At 42.4% G+C, this 23,478-nt stretch overlaps 4 protein-coding genes across 5 annotated transcripts in view; 3 read left to right on the top strand and 1 right to left on the bottom strand.

Moving 5' to 3' along the window:
- Window positions 1-6,507, bottom strand: part of slc19a3a (solute carrier family 19 member 3a) — a 6,981-nt gene extending 474 nt beyond the window's left edge. The window contains exons 1-5 of the mRNA XM_083548044.1: window positions 6,287-6,507; window positions 4,078-4,669; window positions 3,802-4,011; window positions 3,284-3,476; window positions 2,980-3,121 (exon numbers count right to left, since the gene is read on the bottom strand). Coding sequence (XP_083404170.1) covers window positions 2,980-3,121; window positions 3,284-3,476; window positions 3,802-4,011; window positions 4,078-4,669; window positions 6,287-6,433 — 1,284 coding nt within the window. The 5' untranslated portion in view covers window positions 6,434-6,507. The remainder of the gene's footprint in view (window positions 1-2,979; window positions 3,122-3,283; window positions 3,477-3,801; window positions 4,012-4,077; window positions 4,670-6,286) is intronic.
- A 1,733-nt stretch (window positions 6,508-8,240) lies between these two features.
- Window positions 8,241-10,037, top strand: LOC310730519 (zona pellucida sperm-binding protein 4-like; the record flags this gene model as incomplete). The annotated part of the gene is made up of 8 exons (XM_083549542.1): window positions 8,241-8,520; window positions 8,596-8,783; window positions 8,838-8,956; window positions 9,026-9,183; window positions 9,260-9,452; window positions 9,526-9,673; window positions 9,747-9,822; window positions 9,895-10,037. 8 exons carry the CDS (start codon window positions 8,241-8,243, stop codon window positions 9,993-9,995), a joined length of 1,263 nt encoding a protein of 420 aa, XP_083405668.1. The 3' UTR covers window positions 9,996-10,037.
- A 1,806-nt stretch (window positions 10,038-11,843) lies between these two features.
- LOC310729705 (biogenesis of lysosome-related organelles complex 1 subunit 3-like) lies at window positions 11,844-13,168 on the top strand. Of its 2 annotated transcripts, none has more exons than XM_083548181.1 (2): window positions 11,844-12,098; window positions 12,449-13,168. In XM_083548181.1, the coding sequence occupies exon 2, from the start codon at window positions 12,453-12,455 to the stop codon at window positions 13,005-13,007; it is 555 nt and encodes a 184-aa protein (XP_083404307.1). In that variant the 5' UTR covers window positions 11,844-12,098; window positions 12,449-12,452; the 3' UTR covers window positions 13,008-13,168. The 2 variants fall into 2 exon arrangements, with proteins under 2 accessions (XP_083404307.1, XP_083404308.1); XM_083548182.1 differs by lacking the exon at window positions 11,844-12,098 and adding an exon at window positions 12,246-12,263.
- Window positions 13,169-18,409: 5,241 nt separating this feature from the next.
- LOC310729632 (zona pellucida sperm-binding protein 4-like) lies at window positions 18,410-20,270 on the top strand. The gene is made up of 8 exons (XM_083548054.1): window positions 18,410-18,753; window positions 18,827-19,014; window positions 19,090-19,187; window positions 19,257-19,414; window positions 19,491-19,683; window positions 19,759-19,906; window positions 19,980-20,055; window positions 20,128-20,270. The coding sequence occupies exons 1-8, from the start codon at window positions 18,444-18,446 to the stop codon at window positions 20,226-20,228; spliced, it is 1,272 nt and encodes a 423-aa protein (XP_083404180.1). The 5' UTR covers window positions 18,410-18,443; the 3' UTR covers window positions 20,229-20,270.
- The last annotated feature ends 3,208 nt before the right edge of the window (window positions 20,271-23,478 follow it).

Raw genomic sequence — 23,478 nt, 5'->3', positions numbered from 1 at the left:
GACTGCAGTAAAAATGTCCCTTTAAACTTTCCCTTGAGTAAAAGTACAAAAGTTTTTACCTTCAAATGAATTTAATTATCCAAAGTAGTGATTTATTATAACTCTAATGTTCCTATTATCATTTTTATCACAAGACTCTTCACTGAATCACCTCAGTTTCTGTGTAAAGACTCGAATGTGACTCTCAGCACACTGATCTATTAATAGAATGAGATTAAAGACTCAAACACTGATTGATTTCTATTACAATCATCATGAACACAAAACCTTCTTTAATAAAAACGTGTAAACGAGGTCACGTGTGTTGTGGTGAGTTCGAGTCTGGAGTTTCTTCATCATTTATTCCTCTCTAAATGTTCTGCTTGATGTTGAACTGATGCTGAACTGTATGTTGGTGATCAGTAGATACACGTTCACATTTTTGAGAGCTTCCTTACTTATTGAAAAATCACCCTAAATGCATTTATTACACAATTAAATACACGTCATTGAGCACATTTTATCCAAATCTCAGAACCAAGAACCATAAACTCCTTGACTAATTATAGCCATAAGATACATACAACATCTACATCCTTATATTCATCTTTTAAATGAGTCTTGAAGCTGCACTGGAGATTCTCCTCACTGAACTCAGGACTTATTTAGTACAATCACAGAAAACCTGTAGAACATCACCTCAATAAAGAGGACCAAATCAACCAGTACTAATTTCACTCCAATCCACCTGGACCAGGTACAGAAGGTTGGAATTGTTTTGTTGCTACACACATTATGATAAACTACACACTATAAATGCTAATGTTCTGCAGCTAAAAGAAATCTCATAAAAAGAAGAAAAAAGCTGTTACTTTCCTCCTACAGTGTAAGAGCTGCATACACACGTTCTCTTTTACACGTTTTCACACTACTTCTTTCCTCTTTTATCTGAATTGGACTCCTGAGGGTTTGGACCTTTTTCGTCATCCATAATATCGATTGGGTTCTCCTTACTGTGGTGACGTCACCCCCGGGTTCACACTCCGAGTCCCGACCAGGTTCATTCACTGTCACGTCATATAATAAATAATGTGACGTGCAAATGAGCGGGAAAAAAACAGATTCATCCGACAAGACGTGCATGTTGTCTAAACCTGCCACTGCCACGTGCCAATCAAAACAAGTTTCACTTTTATTCACTCAGAAATTAAAAAACTGATTTCACTAAATGTAGTGAAGTTACAGTAAACATCTCCCCGAATGGAAAAAGAACTTCAGTAAAGAACAAATACACGAAGAAACGACTTCAGTACAGAAATGATGACATTTACTTCATTACTCTACACCACTGATTAAACCCACTGACAGCTGGAGGTGAAAGTTGATCAAAGCAGGAAAAATGGATGAGTGTAAAAACCTCAGAGACTTTAACAATGGGTAAATTATGAAATGCAGATGAACAGATCAGAACATCTCCAACACTTCAGGTCCTATACGATGTTCCATGTATGCGGTGGTTAGTATTAATGCTGAACTCTGTCCACCACTGAAAACTTCTACAACAAGCAGGTGAGCATCAGAACTGGGACATGGAGCACGAACGTGGCTCGGTCTGAGGAATCACGATCACTTTTAGATCAACTAAGATGAACGAGGGTATGAGAAGAAGTTGAGTGATGAGCCTCAGTGTTCAAGTCGAGGCTGAACACATTTATTTAGTGGAGTGTTTAGTCAGTAGGTGTTTGTGAGGTAAAGGAGCAGATCTGGAGGGATCATGGATATGGAGTGTTTGGTGAATTGGAATATTTGGATGCTGTCGTCTCCTCACATTCACACGTTCACTCAGGTTTGTTGATGGTGGTGTGGTGGGTCGTCTCTTATCCCAGATCTTCCTCCTTATTCCATCTCAGGGAGTTTTTCCTTCACCACAGCTCACTCATGAGGGACTTACACTCAGTTCTTTATAACACTGTTCATTGTAAAAAGTGTTGGACAATAAAAATAAATTAAACTTCCACTAATGTTCACTCCACAGACGTGCTGCATGACTGCAGTCTGGGCTGATCTGCTTCTTTACCGGTGAACCGTCTTCTTCAATTTAATTTCAATTCAATACATTTTTATTCATTGTCTCAAAGCAGCTTAACACACAAAAAGCAGTGATTAGGATTTATAAAATAATACATTTAAAGAATATGTTTGTTACTTATAATTGTTTATTCCTAATAAGCGAACCAGTTGTTTTTACTCCCCTCAGGCTGCATCTACACCAATCCCAATAAATCTGGAAACGGCATTTTCGTCTAAAACGCTTTTGTTTTCAATCATTTCCCCAAAGTCGCTCATCTGCACCGAAACGTCTGAAAACATTCACATCGCTGCGCGTGAGCAAAACTGCCAGATGAATCGACCCGCGTCATTTCCGCCTGGCGTTTATTTACTTTCCGGCTCATTGAACCGTCATGGCAACGACTAAAAATGCACTTTAAAAACCTCAGTTTTCACACGCGGCCCACACTGCGACGTGGACACACCGGTATCACACGCGCCCCACACTGAGACGCGGAAACAACGTTTTCACACGCGGCCCACACTGAGACGTGGACACACCGGTATCACACGCGCCCCACACTGAGACGCGGAAAAGCCGTTTTCACACGCGGCCCACACTGAGACGCGGAAACAACGTTTTCACACGCGGCCCACACTGAGACGTGGACACACCGGTATCACACGCGCCCCACACTGAGACGCGGAAAAGCCGTTTTCACACGCGGCCCACACTGAGACGCGGAAAAGCCGTTTTCACACGCGGCCCACACTGAGATGCGGAAACAACGTTTTTACATGGTACCACTTTAGAGATTGCGTTTAAGCTCCGTGTTTGTCGACCGTTTCTGTGTTTTCAAGGCGTTTACACGGCCTCAGCTAGACAGAATCATTAGCATTCGATTGTTCAGTTTGATTTTTATTTGTTTGACAGGATGTAACGTCCCACACCTGTGTAATGACGTCCAGTCCGAGTCCTCTACTGTCCACAACAATGGATGTGAGGATTGTCTGCAGAACGAGTGCTGTGAAGGTGTTGACTCCAAAAACAAGGGCATATCGCTCCACCGACAGACCAGCAGCAATCTGGAACCTAACACACACACACACACACACACACACACACACACACAAACACACAAACACACAAACACAGCAGGAACCATCAGCTCTATAAATTCAGTTGGTTACAGAAACGTGGCAGAAAAGTAAAAAAAGGTTATTAATCAGTTTGAATGAAATTCACTCTTCTTACATGGCAATGGTAATGAGCAGCATATAGAGACTCTTAAAGACGATGTAGCCACCATAACAGATCCAGATGTTTGGGATGAAAACCATGACATAGAGCGCTGCACTGCTGAGGGCGGAAAGAGAACCAAGAGCCAGTTCACCCCAACGAGACCAATTAACAGAAGTAAATCCAACACCATACGCCGAAGCTGCACCTGAACAAAATATCGCAGGTATGTGTAATCAGAAAAACGTTCCTGGTGCTGTAGGTGGAGAAATACAAGGTGTTATCAAAACGTTTCTAACTAGCTCTGTTTACAAGAAAGTATTGTATTTATCACACACTACCACCTTCAAATCATAACTTGCTGACCGTGATGAAATCGCACGTGCTCAGAATAGCACAAGTTGCCCAGTTGACTTATGAGGGTCGGTGCTCCCTCTGACTGTGCGTGCAACCTTGTCCTGCCATCGGTTGGCATGTTACAAAACAAGTCACGAAAACCTTTTAATACCACCTTATAGAACATTCATGCTCACCACAAAGGTTGGAAAGAGCTTCTACTCCTCCGTTAAAGAGTGTCTCGTTCTTGCTGGGCTCCACGCTCTCCCACAGAGCTTGAACATAGTTCACAGTCTGGTTGTAGCCACAAGTCGCCATTGCCCACCACACAGACCAGATCAGCATCTCAGTGGAGGAGAAACAGCGGCGGAAATCCAACCAGAGATGCAGCAACGTTTCACTACAACCTACAAGAGACATTGGAGATAAATGTGAACACTTAGATGGAGATAAATAGTGCCTTGCAGTCTCACCTGTTTTCTCTACATGTTTTCTAGATTCTTCCAAGATCTCCGCCTGCTGCTTATCCTCCATAACCTCTCCGACCGTCTTTCTGCTCTGCATGCAGCTTTCCACCTGATTCAGACCTTCTCCTTTCTCCTGCCGTTTACTTTGATGGAAGAACATGCTGGTGCTGGGCATTGGAAGGAAGAACGCAGCGACGAAGGAAACGGAGATGAGCACTAACGTGAGCACGAGGATGTAGTAGTACGATGTGAGTTTGAGCGAAAGGAGGACTTGCCCTGCGACGGAACCCACAGTGTAGCCGACGAGCTGAGCGGCGCGACAGAACGACGTGGCTTTCAGGTAAAACTGCAAATCCACCACGCTGTAAATGTAGGAGAAGTACGCCACATCGCACGCCGTCACCACGGCGTAGACGAACTGCATCGCTTGCATCGCCCCAACACCCTGTAACCATAGCAACAACGCGGTGGTCAGGAAAAGGGCGCAACATTGGACCACGATCACGGGTTTGTAGCGCAGCCAGTCTGTGAGCAGGAACACGGGAAGCAGAACGGCCAGGTACGAGTACGTCCACACCGGGAAAATCTGACTGGTCACCTGGGTGAGAGGAGATACACAGGGTCAGGATTTCAATACAAATTTAACAATTGCCATCTGCTTGTAATTTAAAAGAAATGTATTATTCAATAATTTATTATTCAGTAATTCTTCCTCACTCTATACCATGTCAAAACCACCCAAATATTCTCCAAAAGTGTGTATTCCCCTGGTCCCTATGTTGGTACCCAGCCCTGATTCATATCAGCTCCACCAATCCTTGTCTCCAGAGGGTGAGGGTCCATGTCCCTGAACCTTGTACACCATATCAATCCCTGATTCCTCTCTTCCATATCAGTTCTTTTCTGCTTTCTGGCCCTTGTCTGCTATTTTTTTTTACTACTGGCCTTGACTCTTGTCCCCAATGGTGGTCCCTGGCACCTATCCTCATTACAAATGCCAGTCTGTCCTGATCCTTATCTTCTCAGCCAGCTCCTGGCTCTTATCGTTGTCCCCATGTTGGCCTTTGGCCCTGATTCTTCTACAATTACTAACCTCATCCCTAGTCCTGGTCTGCTCCTGACCACCAATGATTCTGTGGTTCCTACATTACTTATTTCAGCTAAGACAGTGGTTCTCAAAGTGTGAAATAAAGGTGAGTGCGAAACAAAGGGAAATAAAGGCAGGACAGGTGGGGCACAATGAACGGCAGGATTTAGATTTTTGTGTGTGTGTGTGTGTGTGTGTGGGTGTGTGTGGGGGGGGTGTTCTTCATTAACCTTTACTAATGATTTTCTCTATTAAAAATAAAGTTCAAACACTCAAAGCAAATACAAACAAATACACATGTCATTAATGCAAGTAAAAGTATACGTCTGTTAGGGTACCTGGTGGAAAAAGTGGAACAGCTTACTGGCAGCAGGAAACCGCAGTAGACCAATGAACTCACTTTAACAGATGGATACATTTGTGATATGGATCACAAAAAAACAGGCAATTCAACAAAAGCAGACAAAAACAAGTTCGATGGTAGGACCGATCCACCAAAAAGCAGCCTAAAAGCAAATCTGTTAAAGCCTATCTTGTTCCTTTTTCCACGTCTGATCTCTGTGAGATTGGATTTTCAGATGTTGCAGGACTAAAAACAAAGTACAGATCCCAGTTCAACGATGAACATGACCTGAGAGTAGCAGCATGAAGACTACAACCCCGTTTAGAAAAGATGTGCGAGGACATTTGAGATGTTCTTTTTGTTCTTGCCCGAATGCCTTTGCCCTTTTTGTGCACAGATTGTAAAGTGACAGTACAGCAACTTGATAACACAATAACACATTACATCACGCAGGTGATTGTGGTCATGTTGCACTGGTGGGACTGATAAACAGAAATGTACACACTTGTACACCAATGTGACCCCCAAAACACATAAAGTGTCACAGGAAAGTTAAGACGGGACACTCGGAGTTTATGGCAACTTCAGATCTACCAGATCATCCACCTTCTGAGGGAGATGCCAACAGACTTACCACCACGGTACGGCCACGATATCCTGTCCATTCTTTATTATTTGGTTTTCTTGGTCTTGTTTTCGTTATTTTAGGGTTTAAATGAGATCCACAACCGAACAACCAGTTTGCTAACCTCAGCCCGATGCTAACAATGTTAATTATGAAGTACCTGCTCGATGGTGAGGTTTTTATCAGGTCCGGTCATGTAGCTGATGAGAAACGGTTCTATTGGTTTCACTGAGCTGAAAAATCCATAAACACACAACAGTGTGGTGGGAAAACACCAACCTGCCCTCAATCTCCTGAAACCATCCATATTAATGTTCCTTCATTCTAGCAGTAGATGATACATGACTTCTCCAGTGTGTATGATGGTGTGTGTAGATTTGAGCATTAATATTTCTACAATCTGTCAATGAGCAACTGGTCCAAAGGTCTTGACAGATTACACACACACACACACACACACACACACACACACACACACACACACACACACACACACACACACACAATTAATCCTCTGGCCTTCTGAAATAAACTGAGGCAGAGTTTGATGACTAAAAAAATCCAACGTGATTTATAAGAAGAAAGATCGATGTTTAGATCAGTTCAGAAACACTCAGTAGACGAGGGCTTGACTAGAAGAACCATCAGCTTTGGGAAAATTTTTTTGGAAAAACCCTCCCCAAAAGAACATTGTAATGGAGAGTGTGTTGGAGATGTGAAGAAAAGAGTGCAGGCAGGGTGGAGTGGGTGGAGAAGAGTGATAGCTGGAGTGATTAGTGATAGAAGAGTATCTGTGAGAGTAAAAGGGAAAGTTTATAGGACTGTGGTGAGACCTGAGATGTTGTATGGATTAGAGACAGTGGCATTGAGTAAAAGACTGGAGGTGAAGCTGGAGGTAGCAGAGCTGAAGAAGTTTGTTGGAAGTGATGAGGATGGACAGGATTAGAAATTAGTTTATTAGAGGGACAGCGCATGTAGGACGTTTTGGAGACAAGGTGAGGGAGGTGAGATTGAGATGGTTTGGACATGTGCAGAGGAGGGACATGATGTATATCAGTAGGAGAATGCTGAGGATGGAGACACCAGGATGATCTGCTGTGGCGCCCCTAATGGGAGCAGCCGAACGAAGGACAAGGTGGCATCAGGTGGAGGTATCTTCAGACTCTGTGGAAGAACCCTAATCTTGAGCGGGAAAATGCCCTGGTTGATCAGAAAACCCTCCGACTAACCCTTCTGAGAACCTTAAACTTCACACAAAGATAATGTTGGGAGTCAGTAGAGTTCTCTCCTAGCATGGAAGAACGATTCTTTGAGGACCTTCTGCTTCACATGTAGAACCATGATTATGTTTAAGTTGTTTGAAAGCATGGTAGAACCTTCACAGTGAGGAAAAACGAATCCTCTGTGTGGGTTAGAACAACAGAAATAAACCTGAGAAATAAACTTGAGCGTGTAAATGAAGGTATCATGTGACATCTACTGACAGTCACAGAGCCACAGGAACATTTATTATATTAGAGCAACTTTTATTTAGTATTTCTTTTCTTTCTTCATCGTTTTGATCACAGTGACAACGAAAGCTACAGAATATTTTAATTAATAGAGAATCATTTCTCCAATAAGTTCATTTTAACAAATCAAATTTGATGTGACAGAGATATTGCTATCTATCTATCTATCTATCTATCTATCTATCTATCTATCTATCTATCTATCTATCTATCTATCTATCTATCTATCTATCTATCTATTTCTGCTCTAAGTTAGTATTTCATATGCATCTATAATTAATAAATATTCACTTCCCTCGTTCTGATTGGTTGTCGTCGCTCAGGCTTGCAGCTGTTGGCTTTGCACTAACTATCACTAAAAAGTGATAATTAACTCGAACAAGTCTCCATTTTAACGTCTCCCTGAACAAACCAAGAAGGCGGTGGTTAATAAGGTTACTGATGACACACAGCTGGAAGATCATTAATGACTGGTTAAGTAGGCGGAGATTCCAGATTCAATTAGGACAAAAGCCACAATAAAAGGCAACTGCTGCTAGTAGTCAGTATACTGGGGTGTATAGTTTAGGAAAAATGGTGGCTTCTGGGGTAAGTTTAGGAAAAATGGTGGCTTCTGGGGTAAGTTTAGGATTTGTCGGCATTCTTCTTGCTGTCACTTTTGTGAGTAGCTCACCTGCAGCTCCACCAGGTGTGAAGGTGCCGTTTCATGATCCTCAAGTTCTTCCAAAGCCAACTTTACAGCCACAGATGCCTGGCTTTGTTCAGCAATGCCAAGTGAAGGACTACGAAAGGGTTCCTTGTGGAGAACCTGGAGTACAGGCTGCTCGGTGTAACTCCTTGAACTGCTGTTTTGATGGCCAGCAATGCTACTATGGGAAAACTGGTATGTTTGAAGTACTGAGTTTTGATTGTGGGTAGAAATGAGAAACTGTTTTTTTCCTCTTCTTGGTGTTTCCAGTGACTGTCCAGTGTACCCTTGATGGCCAGTTTGTGTTGGTGGTGGCCAGAGATACAACCCTTCCCAGGATAAGCCTCAGTTCCATCAGCATGCTGGGAGGAAACACTGGACCCTGTAGTCCTGTTGACTCCAATGCAGTTTTTGCCGTCTACCAGTTTCCTGTCACTGCTTGTGGGACCATCATGATGGTATGTTCTAGTTTCTTGCCACAAATATTTATGGGTCACTTTCCTGTGTCTTAGATTGTTCTCCACTCTGTCCAGGCTCAAGCTGGTTATGTGATCTATGAAAACATGATGTTCTCATCCTATGAAGTTGGAGTTGGACCCCGTGGTGTCATCACAAGAGACACGACTTATGAGTAGGTTCAACTAAAACTTGTGGTGGGGACTTCTTTAGGACTTGAACTGATCGACTGTTTTATTTGTAGGCTTTACTTCCAGTGTAGATATTCAGGTGTTGGCTTTGCGGCCTTGACTTTTGAACCTTCGGCTAATGCTGACCCCATGCCTCTTGTTGCTTCTGGACCACTTCAAGTAGAACTAAGACTAGGAAAAAGCCACTGTGCAGTAAAGGGCTGTGCAGAAGGTGAGAAACTTCAGTCTGGATGCTGGTGTGAGTCAAGTGTTCATGGCATCAACAAAATCTGACTTTCCCCCAACAGAACAAGTGGCCTATAACTCGTACTACAGTGTTGCTGACTATCCTGTGACCAAGATTCTGAGGGAACCTGTGTACGTTGAAGTGCACATCTTGGGGAGAACGGATCCAAATATTGTCCTGGTTCTGAACGGCTGTTGGGCCACTGCTTCCCCGAACCCCTACAGCTCTCGTCAGTGGGACCTTCTGGTGACTGGGTAAGTTCTTGTCTTGAATTTGTATTCTAATGACTGTACTGGACAGGAAATAATGATTTGGTGTATTCTGAAGGTGCCCCTACACGGATGACCGTTATTTGACCAAGCTGGTACCAGTTAATGAAACGTCTGGACTTGCCTACCCTACCCATTACAGGCGCTTTGTTTTCAAGATGTTCACATTTGTGGATGAGACCGCTAAGGCTCCACTGCATGAGACGGTAAAGGCTTGCGTTTCCTCTTTTCTGCTTTATGCTTTTGTACAGGAACGAGCTCATTGTCTTGTCTTTTCAGATCTACATCCATTGCAGTACAGCTGTCTGCCTTCCAAGTGCACAGGACTCTTGTGAACCACAGTGCTCCAGAAGAAGTAGGTGGACTCGTTAACAGTCTGGTTGTTCCCTCATGTCTGGTTTATTGATTTCTTTTTCTTCTCCCTCAGGAAGAGAAGCTGCAGCAGAAGAAGGCTCTTCTCGCACATCAGGAATAGTGTCTAGTGGTGAAGTGATCTTTACCCAGAGTTCCTCACCTCAATATGATTAAGTGTAAATCTGTGCAAAATAAAAGCTTTTTTACTTTGAGAAACTTGGTCTATTTGTGTGTATCTGCATGGCCTTCAGTAATTTGTGGTGGCCAAAGGGTTACCTCTGGGTTACTGATTGTAAGGTTATAGGGTTCAAGAAGCATTGCAGCAACTTTTGCACCCTTGCTCAAGGCCCTAATCCTCCTTAACCCACAAAGCAACTGCTAGGCATTTTATTTGGAGATCTTTTAGTAACTCTTTCTGGTTGTCAGCATTTATTAACTCTAGTTTCAGCTGTACAAGGCCAAGATGTGAGCCAGATGGCTTTCTATAGAGCTTCCAATAAAGTAACTTTGGTCGGGACTTTGACTAGCACAAGTGTGCAACAGACCAACTTCACTCGGATTTTTTAAATAAATACCCGTATCTGAGTATTTAATACCAACAGTCTATATTTAATCTGGAGGAAAACACACCCTCTCCTACAGGGCTCTAACTGTCAAATGTACAATAGAAATGTCTGAATTCAGAGTGAACAATTTTAGCACTCAAGATTATTTGGAACAATGATTTTACATCTTAATGACTATTTTACAAGCACAAGGTTCAATAGTTTTCTGACTAAAATATGGATTTTAGGTCATTTGTAGGTCATCCTAAAGAGTTTCTTAGTTATACATTTTGCTAAAAGCATGATTTTATTGCTCAAAGGAATCTTTTCTCCTATTCTGTGACACTCACCTCATGCTATAAGAAACATTTTCATAAAATTTTACCCAAATCTACACAAACTTCATTATATTTAAGATTTTGATTATGAGAGATGTTACCCCTCTTTTAATTTTCCAAAAGGAAAAGCTTCAATTAAGTAACTTGTATCCATTGAAATTTCTGTAGATTAAATGTAATACAGAGGAAAATCTCTTGCCAAGATTCTGAAAATATTAAAACCACTCAACACATTTCCTTTAACTGTCTACACTCGAAGCTGTTTTGGTCTCATCTGATTAACAGAATCTCACGTGTCAATGTGCATGTAAACCCTCTGAACTATAAATCAGTAGTGACGAGTCGTTCATTTAATTTAAGTATTTAATGTGACTCAGAAGAACGAGTCGTTTAAAGAGCGATTCGTTCATTTTCTACTGGACGTGAATCAGCAAAGCATCGCAAAATCTCCACAGGTTATGTACAGGAAACAGAATTTAGTTCATCTCTCGACTCTTCTAATCCGGCCTGTATGCTCTTTTATCACGTGACTCCCATAAACGCTATGAAGGTGATTAAGAGACGAAATTAAATTATAAAAAAAAGTTAATTTTGATGAACGAGATCCAAAAATCGATTCACTAAAATGACCCGATCTTCATAATACTAGAAACCAGTTCAGTTTAATGTGTTTAAAAAAGGATTATACGCAAAATTACTTAACAACCTTCACTAGATTCTTTATTTATTGATTAAACATTTACCATTGACAATTTCCTTTTCCTTTTCTCACTCTGTAAATGAACTTACAATTATTGCTTCATTCTTCTGTACTCTTACATGTGATAAAGCTCTTTATTACATTAACCAAATTCTTCAGCTGGAAGCCTCAAAGTCTTTTATAACCCAGATTTATTGCCACATATTATTATTGTTTTATTATTGTTTTTATTAAACTGATATAAACTGAATATATCTTATAATGCTTTATGTCTGTTAATTGTAATTGTACATTTTCTTTTGTTTGTTTTAAAATATCAACAACAAAAAAGAAGCAAACGACAAATAAATAAATGAATAAATAAATGGTCCTAGACAGTCACTATGTCGCAGGATATTGACGTCAGCGTCCCAATCCGCTCTCATTTTTCCACCTCTGTTCCCCCACTGAACAGTGATCTGATCTGCTGTGCGCTTTAGATGAGAGATTAGTGACCGAGTGATTGCGTTTCGACGCAGTAAAAAAGCGTTAAACGCGTCAAAACGCAACAATAACTATAAACTAACAACTACAAACAAAAACGTCCTATGTTAACTTCTACAGCGAAGGGAACATCACGTGACGCGATGCCCGTCGCAGGATTTACGCGTCACATCGGTCACATGATCGTGGTCGCAGCTCCGGAAGTCTGAATGTGAGTAAATAGAGAGGATTTTTCCGCCTTTATACAGTATATCTGTTGTTGTTTTATATTATAAATAAATATTATTTAAGTCGTATTTTTATTAACATTTGATATGTTTAATCTGTTATTTGCGGCTAATTAAAAGAGAACAGCCCGTTTATCTGGCGCTAAAACGTGTGAATGTGAAATTTTTTTATAAAAATGTACTTTAAATATATATAAATAAAAAAAGATATATTTTTGTTGATCAGTAAATTAAGAAATAAATGCACACATGTAGAAATAATTGTTTATGGATATAAATAAATAAATAAAGCCCTCCTCAGATGAATTCACAGCTGCATGTTGTGGTTTTTCAGAGTCATGGCCGACAGGAAGTCACAGGTGGTGGTGGAAGGCGAGGCGTCCGAGTCGGACTCGGATCAGGAACTCTACACGTCGTCTGGACTCACGGTTCCGGGTGAAGCCTCGGAGACGGAAAGCGAGGACGAGGAAGTAAAACCCACCGCCTTCCTGCACCATCTGCCCCCTCTGAGTGTCGATCGTCATGACGACGCGTCCGTCACTCGGCAGAGCCCGACCTCGCCCGTGCATACGTCTGCGTCTGCACCCGGCAGTCACGTTAACTCGCTGCTGCAGCAGAAACTGCAGGAGAGTAACGCACGTCTGTGTGCCGACGTGAGTCAGAGCGTCCGGCAGGTTTATCACGCGGCCACCAGAGACGTCAAAGCTGCCACGTCTCACCTGAGCCACTCCCAGAGCGTCATCATCGCCGCCTCGCACGCTGTCCGTGTCGCCATGGACGACCTCCGAGCCGTGTGCGACAAAATCGACATTATCACCAGCTGCCGCTTGCTGCCCGACATCGCCATGACAACGCCCTCAGCGTCCACAGTGCCCGCCGCCGATCCTCTTTAAACACGAATCCTGCTGCCACGTGGACGTGTGTTCCATTCCCTTTCAGTAACTGGTGTAAAAGTAAGGATTCAAATCTGTTAGAAAAGCTGCAGCCATGAGGTTCTGAGGTCATATTCCAGGACTGAGATTCAGTACCCAGGAGGTTTTGGGTTTGAATCCGTGTTCTGTGTGTGTGTGTGTGTGTGTGTGTGTTAGAATTAGTTTTAAATAAATACAATACGCAATAATACCCGTGACCTGAACATCCTCATTGTGCTGCTTACCGTATTTGATAGTTTTCATTAGTTTCAACAGAAGGAAACAGGAAGGTGGGGGTATTGAGTGCTCAAAAGTATTAGCACCCCTGTAATGATAATGAGCTCAATTTAATCTATACCACACATGAGCTGATCATTCAGATGTATCATTCAGCCCCGTTTAAATGGCAGAGGAGGCGGAGTCACAGCTATTTTGCTATATCTATAAAGCTATATTTAGTGTCCGAAAGCAGGTCTCTGTACTGCAGAAAAATGAACAGGAAATAAAAGCACTGCACTCACATGCACACCATCAATAGGAAGTAATGATTTCATCAACTTTTTAATAATAAAGTTAAAAACATCAGGCAAGAAATCCAGACCATTAAAATGAATCCAGACTATTTTATAAATAACCCTGTAGACAGCAGTGTCATTATAACAGACCATCAATTACAAAGTTTTACTCCTATTCAAGAAAACGACTTCATTTCATTTATTTCCTCATCAAAATCATCAACCTGCATTCTCGATCCCTCGCCTACAAGTTTCCACAAACAGATCATTCCAGAGGGAAATGAACCTGATTTAAAATAATAAACTCTTCCATTAGCACTGGTTTTGTACCTAAATCCTTCAAACTGCAGTTATCAACCCCCTAATTAAGAAACCTGACCTTCACCCTGTCAGCTGTCCAACTACAGTCCAATATCAAACCTCCCCTTTATCTCCAAGATTCTAGAAAAGCTTGTAGCACAGCAGGTTTGCTCACATCTACTGAGGAAGAACATTTATGAAATCAACTGTTATTGGCCTCTGATCAGGGTTTTGTCTCTTTACTTGTTTTGCTTGACCTCAGTGCAGCTTTTCACACCATTGATCATAATATATATACTATATATAATATAGGGAACAGCTCTCTTTTGGCTCAGGTCTTATTTGGCTGATCACTATCAGTTTGTTGATGTAAATGGTGAGGGCTCCACACACTCTGAGGTAAAGTTTGGTGTCCCGCAAGGATCTGTCTTAAGCCCACTGCTTTTCTCTTTATATCTGCAAGAAGAAGGAAAAGTTTACTGTCTGTACAGGATGCAGAAAAAACTAGTAGATGCTTTTGCTACTTCTAGATTAGACTACTGTAACGCTTTACTGTCTGGGTGTTGGAGTAAGTGCAGAAATAAGCTTCAGTTAGTTCAGAATGCAGCAGCAAGAGTCCTCACTAGATCTAGAACATATGATCACATCAGCCCTGTTTTAATCATCTACACTGCTCCCAATTACATCTCACACTGATTATAAAATACTACTACTGACGTATAAAGCACTTAACGCTCTCACGCCGGAGTATCTGAGTGAACTTCTGTACCAGTATGATCCTCCACGCCTACTTAGATCAAAAGGTGGAGGCTATTTGTTGGTACCTCAAATAATGAAGACTCCAGCAGGGGGCAGATGTTTCTCTTATAAACCCCACAGTTATGGAACAACCTTCCAATCAGTGTTCGGGACTCAGACACAGTCTCAGTGTTCAAGTCGAGGCTTCATCCTGGTCTGCCTCTGGATGATGTTCTCTTAATGATTGGAGGCGACTCTGTGCAGCTGGAGATGTTTCTCACCTATGGTCTGGGGATCCGTGAAATTCCGGAGTGGGAACGGGAGCATTGAGGATGAATTGGACTGTAGTTAATGTCAACAGTCTCCTACACTGACTGAAAATATTTCCAGAATTACTTAATTTAGTTTTTTTTTTTTTTTTTTTTTTTTTTTTTTAAAGGTTTCATAACTTCCCCATGTGCAAATCAGTTACCAAAGCCACACCCCATCATTAACATGGATCATGTACAATAAAGTGAAGAATGAAATAATACCTGCAACTCCATCAGCATCAGTTCCTCCAGTGTTTACTTCCTTGGTGTAATGATCTCACTTCTCCACACTTCTGCTGAAGGAAACACAAAATACCTTAAATAAAAGTAAATTAGGTGGAGGAGTAGCGCAGTGGTTTAGATGTTTGTAAGAAACAAGTGTACAAGTGTCTGCTGTTTCCTACATTATCAGTAATGTAATTAAGATGAGGTTCTGCTTTTGAGTCTGGTTCCTCTAAAGGTTTCTTCCTCATAACATCTAAAAGAGATTGTCCTTGCCACAGTCTCCACGGCTGCTCATCAGGGATAAATACACACCATTCACCTTCACTGTTAAATTCTGTAAAGCTGCTTTGAGACAATGTGTGTTGTGAAAAGCGCTATAGAAATAAACTTGACTTGACGTGTCATGTTATACTGAGTCTCATCTGAATAGTTTAAACCCCCAAAAACATCTTGAATGTAAAATGGTTAAACAAGTTGTCAAAATCTGTTGAGTTTAAATTTCTATTAAACTTTTATTTGTTTGTAAACGTGTCTCTATTTGATGAAGGCGAGTGTACAGCATCAGATCAACCAGTGATCGCTCTCTGGTGAATCTCGTGAACCTTCGGTTGGAAACAGAGCAAAACACGGAACTACAATTTCTGTAAATGGATGAAGAAGCAGGAAATTAACGAACACTAATACAATACAGTAAAAGTGTGAATCCTGTCTGTTATCCTTCTTCTTTTTATTCTTCTTCTTCTTTATTCGGCTGCTTCCATTAGGGGGCGCCACTGCAGATCATCTGTCTCCATACCCCCCTGTCCTCTACATCTGCCTCTGTCACACCAACTACCTGCATGTCTTCCCTCACCACATCCATAAACCTCCTCCTTGGCCTTCCTCTTTTCCTCCTTCCTGGTGGCTCCATCCTCAGCATTCTCCTACTGATATACCCCATGTCCCTCCTCTGCACATGTCCAAACCATCTCAATCTCACCTCCCTCACCTTGTCTCCAAAACGTCCTACATGCACTGTCCCTCTAATAAACTCATTTCTAATCATGTCCATCGTCGTCACTCCCAACGAACATCTCAACATCTTCAGCTCTGCTACCTCCAGCTCCACCTCCTGTCTTTTACTCAATGCCACTGTCTCTAATCCATACAACATCTCAGGTCTCACCACAGTCCTATAAACTTTCCCTTTCACTCTCACAGATACTCTTCTATCACAAATCACTCCTGCTATCACTCTTCTCCACCCACTACATCCTGCCTGCACTCTTTTCTTCACTTCTCAAACACACTCTCGATTACTTTACATTGTTGACCCCAGGTACCTGAACTCCTCCACCTTCTCCACCTCTTCTCCCTGCAACCGCACCCCTCCACTGCCCTTCCTCTCATTCACACACATGTACTCTGTCTTACTCCTACTGACTTTCATTCCCCTTCTCTCCAGCGTGTACCTCCACCTCTCCAGGATCTTCTCCACCTGCTCCCTACTTTTACCACAAATCACAATATTATCCACAAACATCATAGTCCACGGAGACTCCTGTCTGACCTCGTCCGTCAACCTGTCCATCCCCACTGCAAACATGAAAGGGCTCAGAGCCGATCCTTGATGCAGCCCAACCTCCACCTTCAACCAGTCAGTCGTTCCTCCTGCACACTTCACTGCTGTCACACTGGCATAAAAACACTTCCAAATACATAACGCATACACACACAGATTAGACACCAATATTTGAGAAGGTAAGGAGTCTCCAGTTCCAGTTTACACCACAGATGATAAGTAGGAATGCTGTGAGAATGCTGAGCAGGTCCAGGCTCTGTGTAGCTTGTACACTTGAGATCTTCACAAGCTTCACACTTCACACCATATCTTCATGGAGTTTGCTTTGTGTACAGGAACATCATCGTGTTTGAGTTTCCACGGACGGAGAAAAGGATTTGTAGTTCACATTAGGGAACTGAAACACACTCACACACACACACACACACACACACACACACACACACACACACACACACACACACACACTTCCTACATTTATACCCTCTATTTCTGGAGAACCTAAATAATGAATGTTGTCGCTGGAGAAATAAATGCAGATAGGAAGTTGTGTATTTACAGTATATATAATGTAATTGTGTGTCTGTGTGTATGTGTGTGTGTGTGTGTGTGTGTGTGTGTGTGTGTGTGTGTGTAGGTTTATGAATGTGGTGAGGGAAGACATGCAGGTAGTTGGTGTGAAAGAGGCAGATGTAGAGGACAGGGGGTATGGAGACGGATGATCCAATGAGGCGCCCTCTACTGGGAGCAGCCGAAAGAAGAAGAAGGTGGCATCAGGTGGAGGTATCTTCAGACTCCGTGGAAGAACCCTATTCTTGAGCGGATAAATGCCCTAGTTGATCAGAAGACCCTCCGACTGACCCTTCTGAGAACCTTAAACTTCACACAAAGATAATGTTGGGAGTCAGTAGAGTTCTCTCCAAGCATGGAAGAACCTTCACACTGACTAACAGAAACCTTTGCATGGGTAGAACACCCCATCTGGCCAGAACGATTCTTCAAGGACCTTCTGCTTCACATGTAGAACCATGATTATGTTAAAGTTGTTTGAAAGCATGGTAGAACCTTCACAGTGAGGAAAACGAATCCTCTGTGTGGGTTAGAACAACAGAAATAAACCTGAGAAATAAACTTGAGCGTGTAAATGAAGGTATCATGTGACATCTACTGACAGTCACAGAGCCACAGGAACATTTATTATATTAGAGCAACTTTTATTTAGTATTTCTTTTCTTTCTTCATCGTTTTGATCACAGTGACAACGAAAGCTACAGAATATTTTAATTAATAGAGAATCATTTCTCCAATAAGTTCATTTTAACAAATCAAATTTGATGTGACAGAGATATTGTTAGTTATCTATCTATCTATCTATCTATCTATCTATCTATCTATCTATCTATCTATCTATCTATCTATCTATCTATCTATCTATTTCTGCTCTAAGTTAGTATTTCATATGCATCTATAATTAATAAATATTCACTTCCCTCGTTCTGATTGGTTGTCGTCGCTCAGGCTTGCAGCTGTTGGCTTTGCACTAACTATCACTAAAAAGTGATAATTAACTCGAACAAGTCTCCATTTTAACGTCTCCCTGAACAAACCAAGAAGGCGGTGGTTAATAAGGTTACTGATGACACACAGCTGGAAGATCATTAATGACTGGTTAAGTAGGCGGAGATTCCAGATTCAATTAGGACAAAAGCCACAATAAAAGGCAACTGCTGCTAGTAGTCAGTATACTGGGGTGTATAGATTAGGAAAAATGGTGGCTTCTGGGGTAAGTTTAGGAAAAATGGTGGCTTCTGGGGTAAGTTTAGGATTTGTCGGCATTCTTCTTGCTGTCACTTTTGTGAGTAGCTCACCTGCAGCTCCACCAGGTGTGAAGGTGCCGTTTCATGATCCTCAAGTTCTTCCAAAGCCAACTTTACAGCCACAGATGCCTGGCTTTGTTCAGCAATGCCAAGTGAAGGACTACGAAAGGGTTCCTTGTGGAGAACCTGGAGTACAGGCTGCTCGGTGTAACTCCTTGAACTGCTGTTTTGATGGCCAGCAATGCTACTATGGGAAAACTGGTATGTTTGAAGTACTGAGTTTTGATGGGGTAGAAATGAGAAACTGATTTTTTCCTCCTCTTGGTGTTTCCAGTGACTGTCCAGTGTACCCTTGATGGCCAGTTTGTGTTGGTGGTGGCCAGAGATACAACCCTTCCCAGGATAAGCCTCAGTTCCATCAGCATGCTGGGAGGAAACACTGGACCCTGTAGTCCTGTTGACTCCAATGCAGTTTTTGCCGTCTACCAGTTTCCTGTCACTGCTTGTGGGACCATCATGATGGTATGTTCTAGTTTCTTGCCACAAATATTTATGGGTCACTTTCCTGTGTCTTAGATTGTTCTCTACTCTGTCCAGGTTCAAGCTGGTTATGTGATCTATGAAAACATGATGTTCTCATCCTATGAAGTTGGAGTTGGACCCCGTGGTGTCATCACAAGAGACACGACTTATGAGTAGGTTTAACTAAAACTTGTGGTGGGGACTTCTTTAGGACTTGAACTGATCGACTGTTTTATTTGTAGGCTTTACTTCCAGTGTAGATATTCAGGTGTTGGCTTTGCGGCCTTGACTTTTGAACCTTCGGCTAATGCTGACCCCATGCCTCTTGTTGCTTCTGGACCACTTCAAGTAGAACTAAGACTAGGAAAAAGCCACTGTGCAGTAAAGGGCTGTGCAGAAGGTGAGAAACTTCAGTCTGGATGCTGGTGTGAGTCAAGTGTTCATGGCATCAACAAAATCTGACTTTCCCCCAACAGAACAAGTGGCCTATAACTCGTACTACAGTGTTGCTGACTATCCTGTGACCAAGATTCTGAGGGAACCTGTGTACGTTGAAGTGCACATCTTGGGGAGAACGGATCCAAATATTGTCCTGGTTCTGAACGGCTGTTGGGCCACTGCTTCCCCGAACCCCTACAGCTCTCGTCAGTGGGACCTTCTGGTGACTGGGTAAGTTCTTGTCTTGAATTTGTGTATTCTAATGACTGTACTGGACAGGAAATAATGATTTGGTGTATTCTGAAGGTGCCCCTACACGGATGACCGTTATTTGACCAAGCTGGTACCAGTTAATGAAACGTCTGGACTTGCCTACCCTACCCATTACAGGCGCTTTGTTTTCAAGATGTTCACATTTGTGGATGAGACCGCTAAGGCTCCACTGCATGAGACGGTAAAGGCTTGCGTTTCCTCTTTTCTGCTTTATGCTTTTGTACAGGAACGAGCTCATTGTCTTGTCTTTTCAGATCTACATCCATTGCAGTACAGCTGTCTGCCTTCCAAGTGCACAGGACTCTTGTGAACCACAGTGCTCCAGAAGAAGTAGGTGGACTCGTTAACAGTCTGGTTGTTCCCTCATGTCTGGTTTATTGATTTCTTTTTCTTCTCCCTCAGGAAGAGAAGCTGCAGCAGAAGAAGGCTCTTCTCGCACATCAGGAATAGTGTCTAGTGGTGAAGTGATCTTTACCCAGAGTTCCTCACCTCAATATGATTAAGTGTAAATCTGTGCAAAATAAAAGCTTTTTTACTTTGAGAAACTTGGTCTATTTGTGTGTATCTGCATGGCCTTCAGTAATTTGTGGTGGCCAAAGGGTTACCTCTGGGTTACTGATTGTAAGGTTATAGGGTTCAAGAAGCATTGCAGCAACTTTTGCACCCTTGCTCAAGGCCCTAATCCTCCTTAACCCACAAAGCAACTGCTAGGCATTTTATTTGGAGATCTTTTAGTAACTCTTTCTGGTTGTCAGCATTTATTATTAACTCTAGTTTCAGCTGTACAAGGCCAAGATGTGAGCCAGATGGCTTTCTATAGAGCTTCCAATAAAGTAACTTTGGTCGGGACTTTGACTAGCACAAGTGTGCAACAGACCAACTTCACTCGGATTTTTTAAATAAATACCCGTATCTGAGTATTTAATACCAACAGTCTATATTTAATCTGGAGGAACACACCCTCTCCTACAGGGCTCTAACTGTCAAATGTACAATAGAAATGTCTGAATTCAGAGTGAACAATTTCAGCACTCAAGATTATTTGGAACAATGATTTTACATCTTAATGACTATTTTACAAGCACAAGGTTCAATAGTTTTCTGATTAAAATATGGATTTTAGGTCATTTGTAGGTCATCCTAAAGAGTTTCTTAGTTATACATTTTGCTAAAAGCATGATTTTATTGCTCAAAGGAATCTTTTCTCCTATTCTGTGACACTCACCTCATGCTATAAGAAACATTTTCATAAAATTTTACCCAAATCTACACAAACTTCATTATATTTAAGATTTTGATTATGAGAGATGTTACCCCTCTTTTAAAAATTCAATTCAATTAAGTAACTTGTATCCATTGAAATTTCTGTAGATTAGATGTAATACAGAGGAAAATCTCTTGCCAAGATTCTGAAAATATTAAAACCACTCAACACATTTCCTTTAACTGTCTACACTCGAAGCTGTTTTGGTCTCATCTGATTAACAGAATCTCACGTGTCAATGTGCATGTAAACCCTCTGAACTATAAATCAGTAGTGACGAGTCGTTCATTTAATTTAAGTATTTAATGTGACTCAGAAGAACGAGTCGTTTAAAGAGCGATTCGTTCATTTTCTACTGGACGTGAATCAGCAAAGCATCGCAAAATGGTGTAGGGGTGATTCTGAAGGAAGAGTACAGTAAGAGTGTAGTGGAGGTGAAGAGAGTTTCTGATAGGGTGATGATCGTGAAGGTGGAAGTTGAAGGGATGATAAATGTCATCAGTGCCTATGCTCCACAAGTTGGCTGTGAGATGGAGGAGAAGGAAAAATTCTGGAGTGAATTAGATGAAGTGGTAGATGGTGTACCTAGGAAAGAACGATTGGTGATTGGGGCAGACTTTAATGGGCATGTAGGTGAAGGGAACAGAGGTGATGAGGAGGTGATGGTAGGTATGGTTTTAAGGAGAGGAATGTGGAAGGGCAGATGGTGGTGGATTTTGCTAAAAGGATGGAAATGGCAGTGGTGAACACTTATTTTAAGAAGAAGGAGGATCATAGGGTGACGTATAAGAGTGGAGGAAGGTGCACACAGGTGGACTTGGTGCTATCCAGGAGATGCAACCTGAAGGAGATTGGAGACTGTAAGGTGTTGGCAGGGGACAGTGTAGCTAGACAGCATCGGATGGTGATCTGTAGGATGGTTTTGGAGGCGAAGAAGAAGAGGAGGAGAGTGAGGACTGAAAGAAGAATAAGATGGTGGAAACTTAAGGAGGAAGAGTGTAGTGTGAGGTTTAGGGAAGAGGTCAGACAGAGGCTCGGTGGTGTTGAAGAGGTGCTGGATGATTGGGCGACTACTGCAGGAGTGATGAGAGAGGCAGCTAGAAAAGTACTTGGTGTGACATCTGGAAATAGAAAGCAAGACAAGGAGACGTGGTGGTGGAATAAGGAAGTGCAGGAGAGCATAAGGAGAAAGAGGTTGGCAAAACAGAAGTGGGATAGACAGAGTGATGAGAAAAGTAGGTAGGAGTACAAGGAGATGCGGCAGCAGGTAAAGAGGGATGTGGCGAAAGCCAAGGATAAGGCATATGAGAAGCTGTATGAGAGGTTGGACACTAAGGAAGGAGAAAAGGATTTATACCGATTGGCCAGGCAGAGGGACCGAGCTGGGAAGGATGTACTGCAAGTTAGAGCAATAAAGGATGGAGAGGGAAATGTGTTGACTAGTGAGGAGAGTGTGTTGAGAAGGTGGAGGGAGTATTTTGAGCAGCTGATGAATGGGGAAAATCAGAGAGAGAGAAGGTTGGACGATGTGGAGTTGGTGAAGCAGGATGTAGATAGGATTAGTAAGGAGGAAGTGAGAGCAGCGATTAAGAGGATGAAGAGTGGAAAGTCGGTTGGACCAGATGACATACCGGTAGAAGCGTGGAGATGTTTAGGAGAGATGGCAGTGGAGTTTTTGACCAGGTTGTTTAACAGGATTTTGGAAGGTGAGAAGATGCCTGAGGAATGGAGAAGAAGTGTGCTGGTACCGATCTTTAAGCATAAAGGAGATGTGCAGTCTTGCAGTAACTACAGGGGAATTAAGTTGATCAGTCACACCATGAAATTATGGGAAAGAGTAGTGGAAGCCAGGCTGAGAGAAGAGGAGACCATCTGTGAGCAACAGTATGGTTTCATGCCGAGGAAGAGCACCACAGATGCCTTATTTGCTTTGAGGATGTTGATGGAGAAGTATAGAGAAGGACAGAAGGAATTGCATTGTGCGTACGACAGAGTGACATAGCGTACGACAGAGTGCCAAAAGAGGAGTTATGGTATTGTACGAGGAAGTCAGGTGTGTCAGAGAAGTATGTGAGGGTGGTGCAGGACATGTATGAGGACAGTGACGGCAGTGAAGTGTGCAGTAGGTACGACAGACTGGTTCAGGGTGAAGGTTGGACTGCATCAAGGATCGGCCCTGAGCCCTTTCCTGTTTGCAGTGGTGATGGACAGGTTGACGGACGAGGTCAGACAGGAGTCTCCCTGGACTATGATGTTTGCGGATGATATTGTGATTTGTGGTGAGAGTAGGGAGCAGGTTGAGAAGAGCCTGGAGAGGTGGAGATATGCGTTGGAGGGAAGGGGAATGAAAGTCAGTAGGAGTAAGACAGAGTACATGTGTGTAAATGAGAGGGAGGGCAGTGGAGTGGTGCGGTTGCAGGGAGAAGAGCTGGAAAAGGTGGAGGAGTTCAGGTACCTGGGGTCAACAGTTCAAAGTAATGGAGAGTGTG

This window comes from Silurus aristotelis, assembly GCF_946808225.1.
Source record: "Silurus aristotelis genome assembly, chromosome: 8".
Taxonomy (NCBI): Eukaryota; Metazoa; Chordata; class Actinopteri; order Siluriformes; family Siluridae; genus Silurus; species Silurus aristotelis.
The sequence above is the reverse complement of the archived record's forward strand: the minus strand, read 5'-3'. Positions and strand labels throughout refer to the sequence as shown.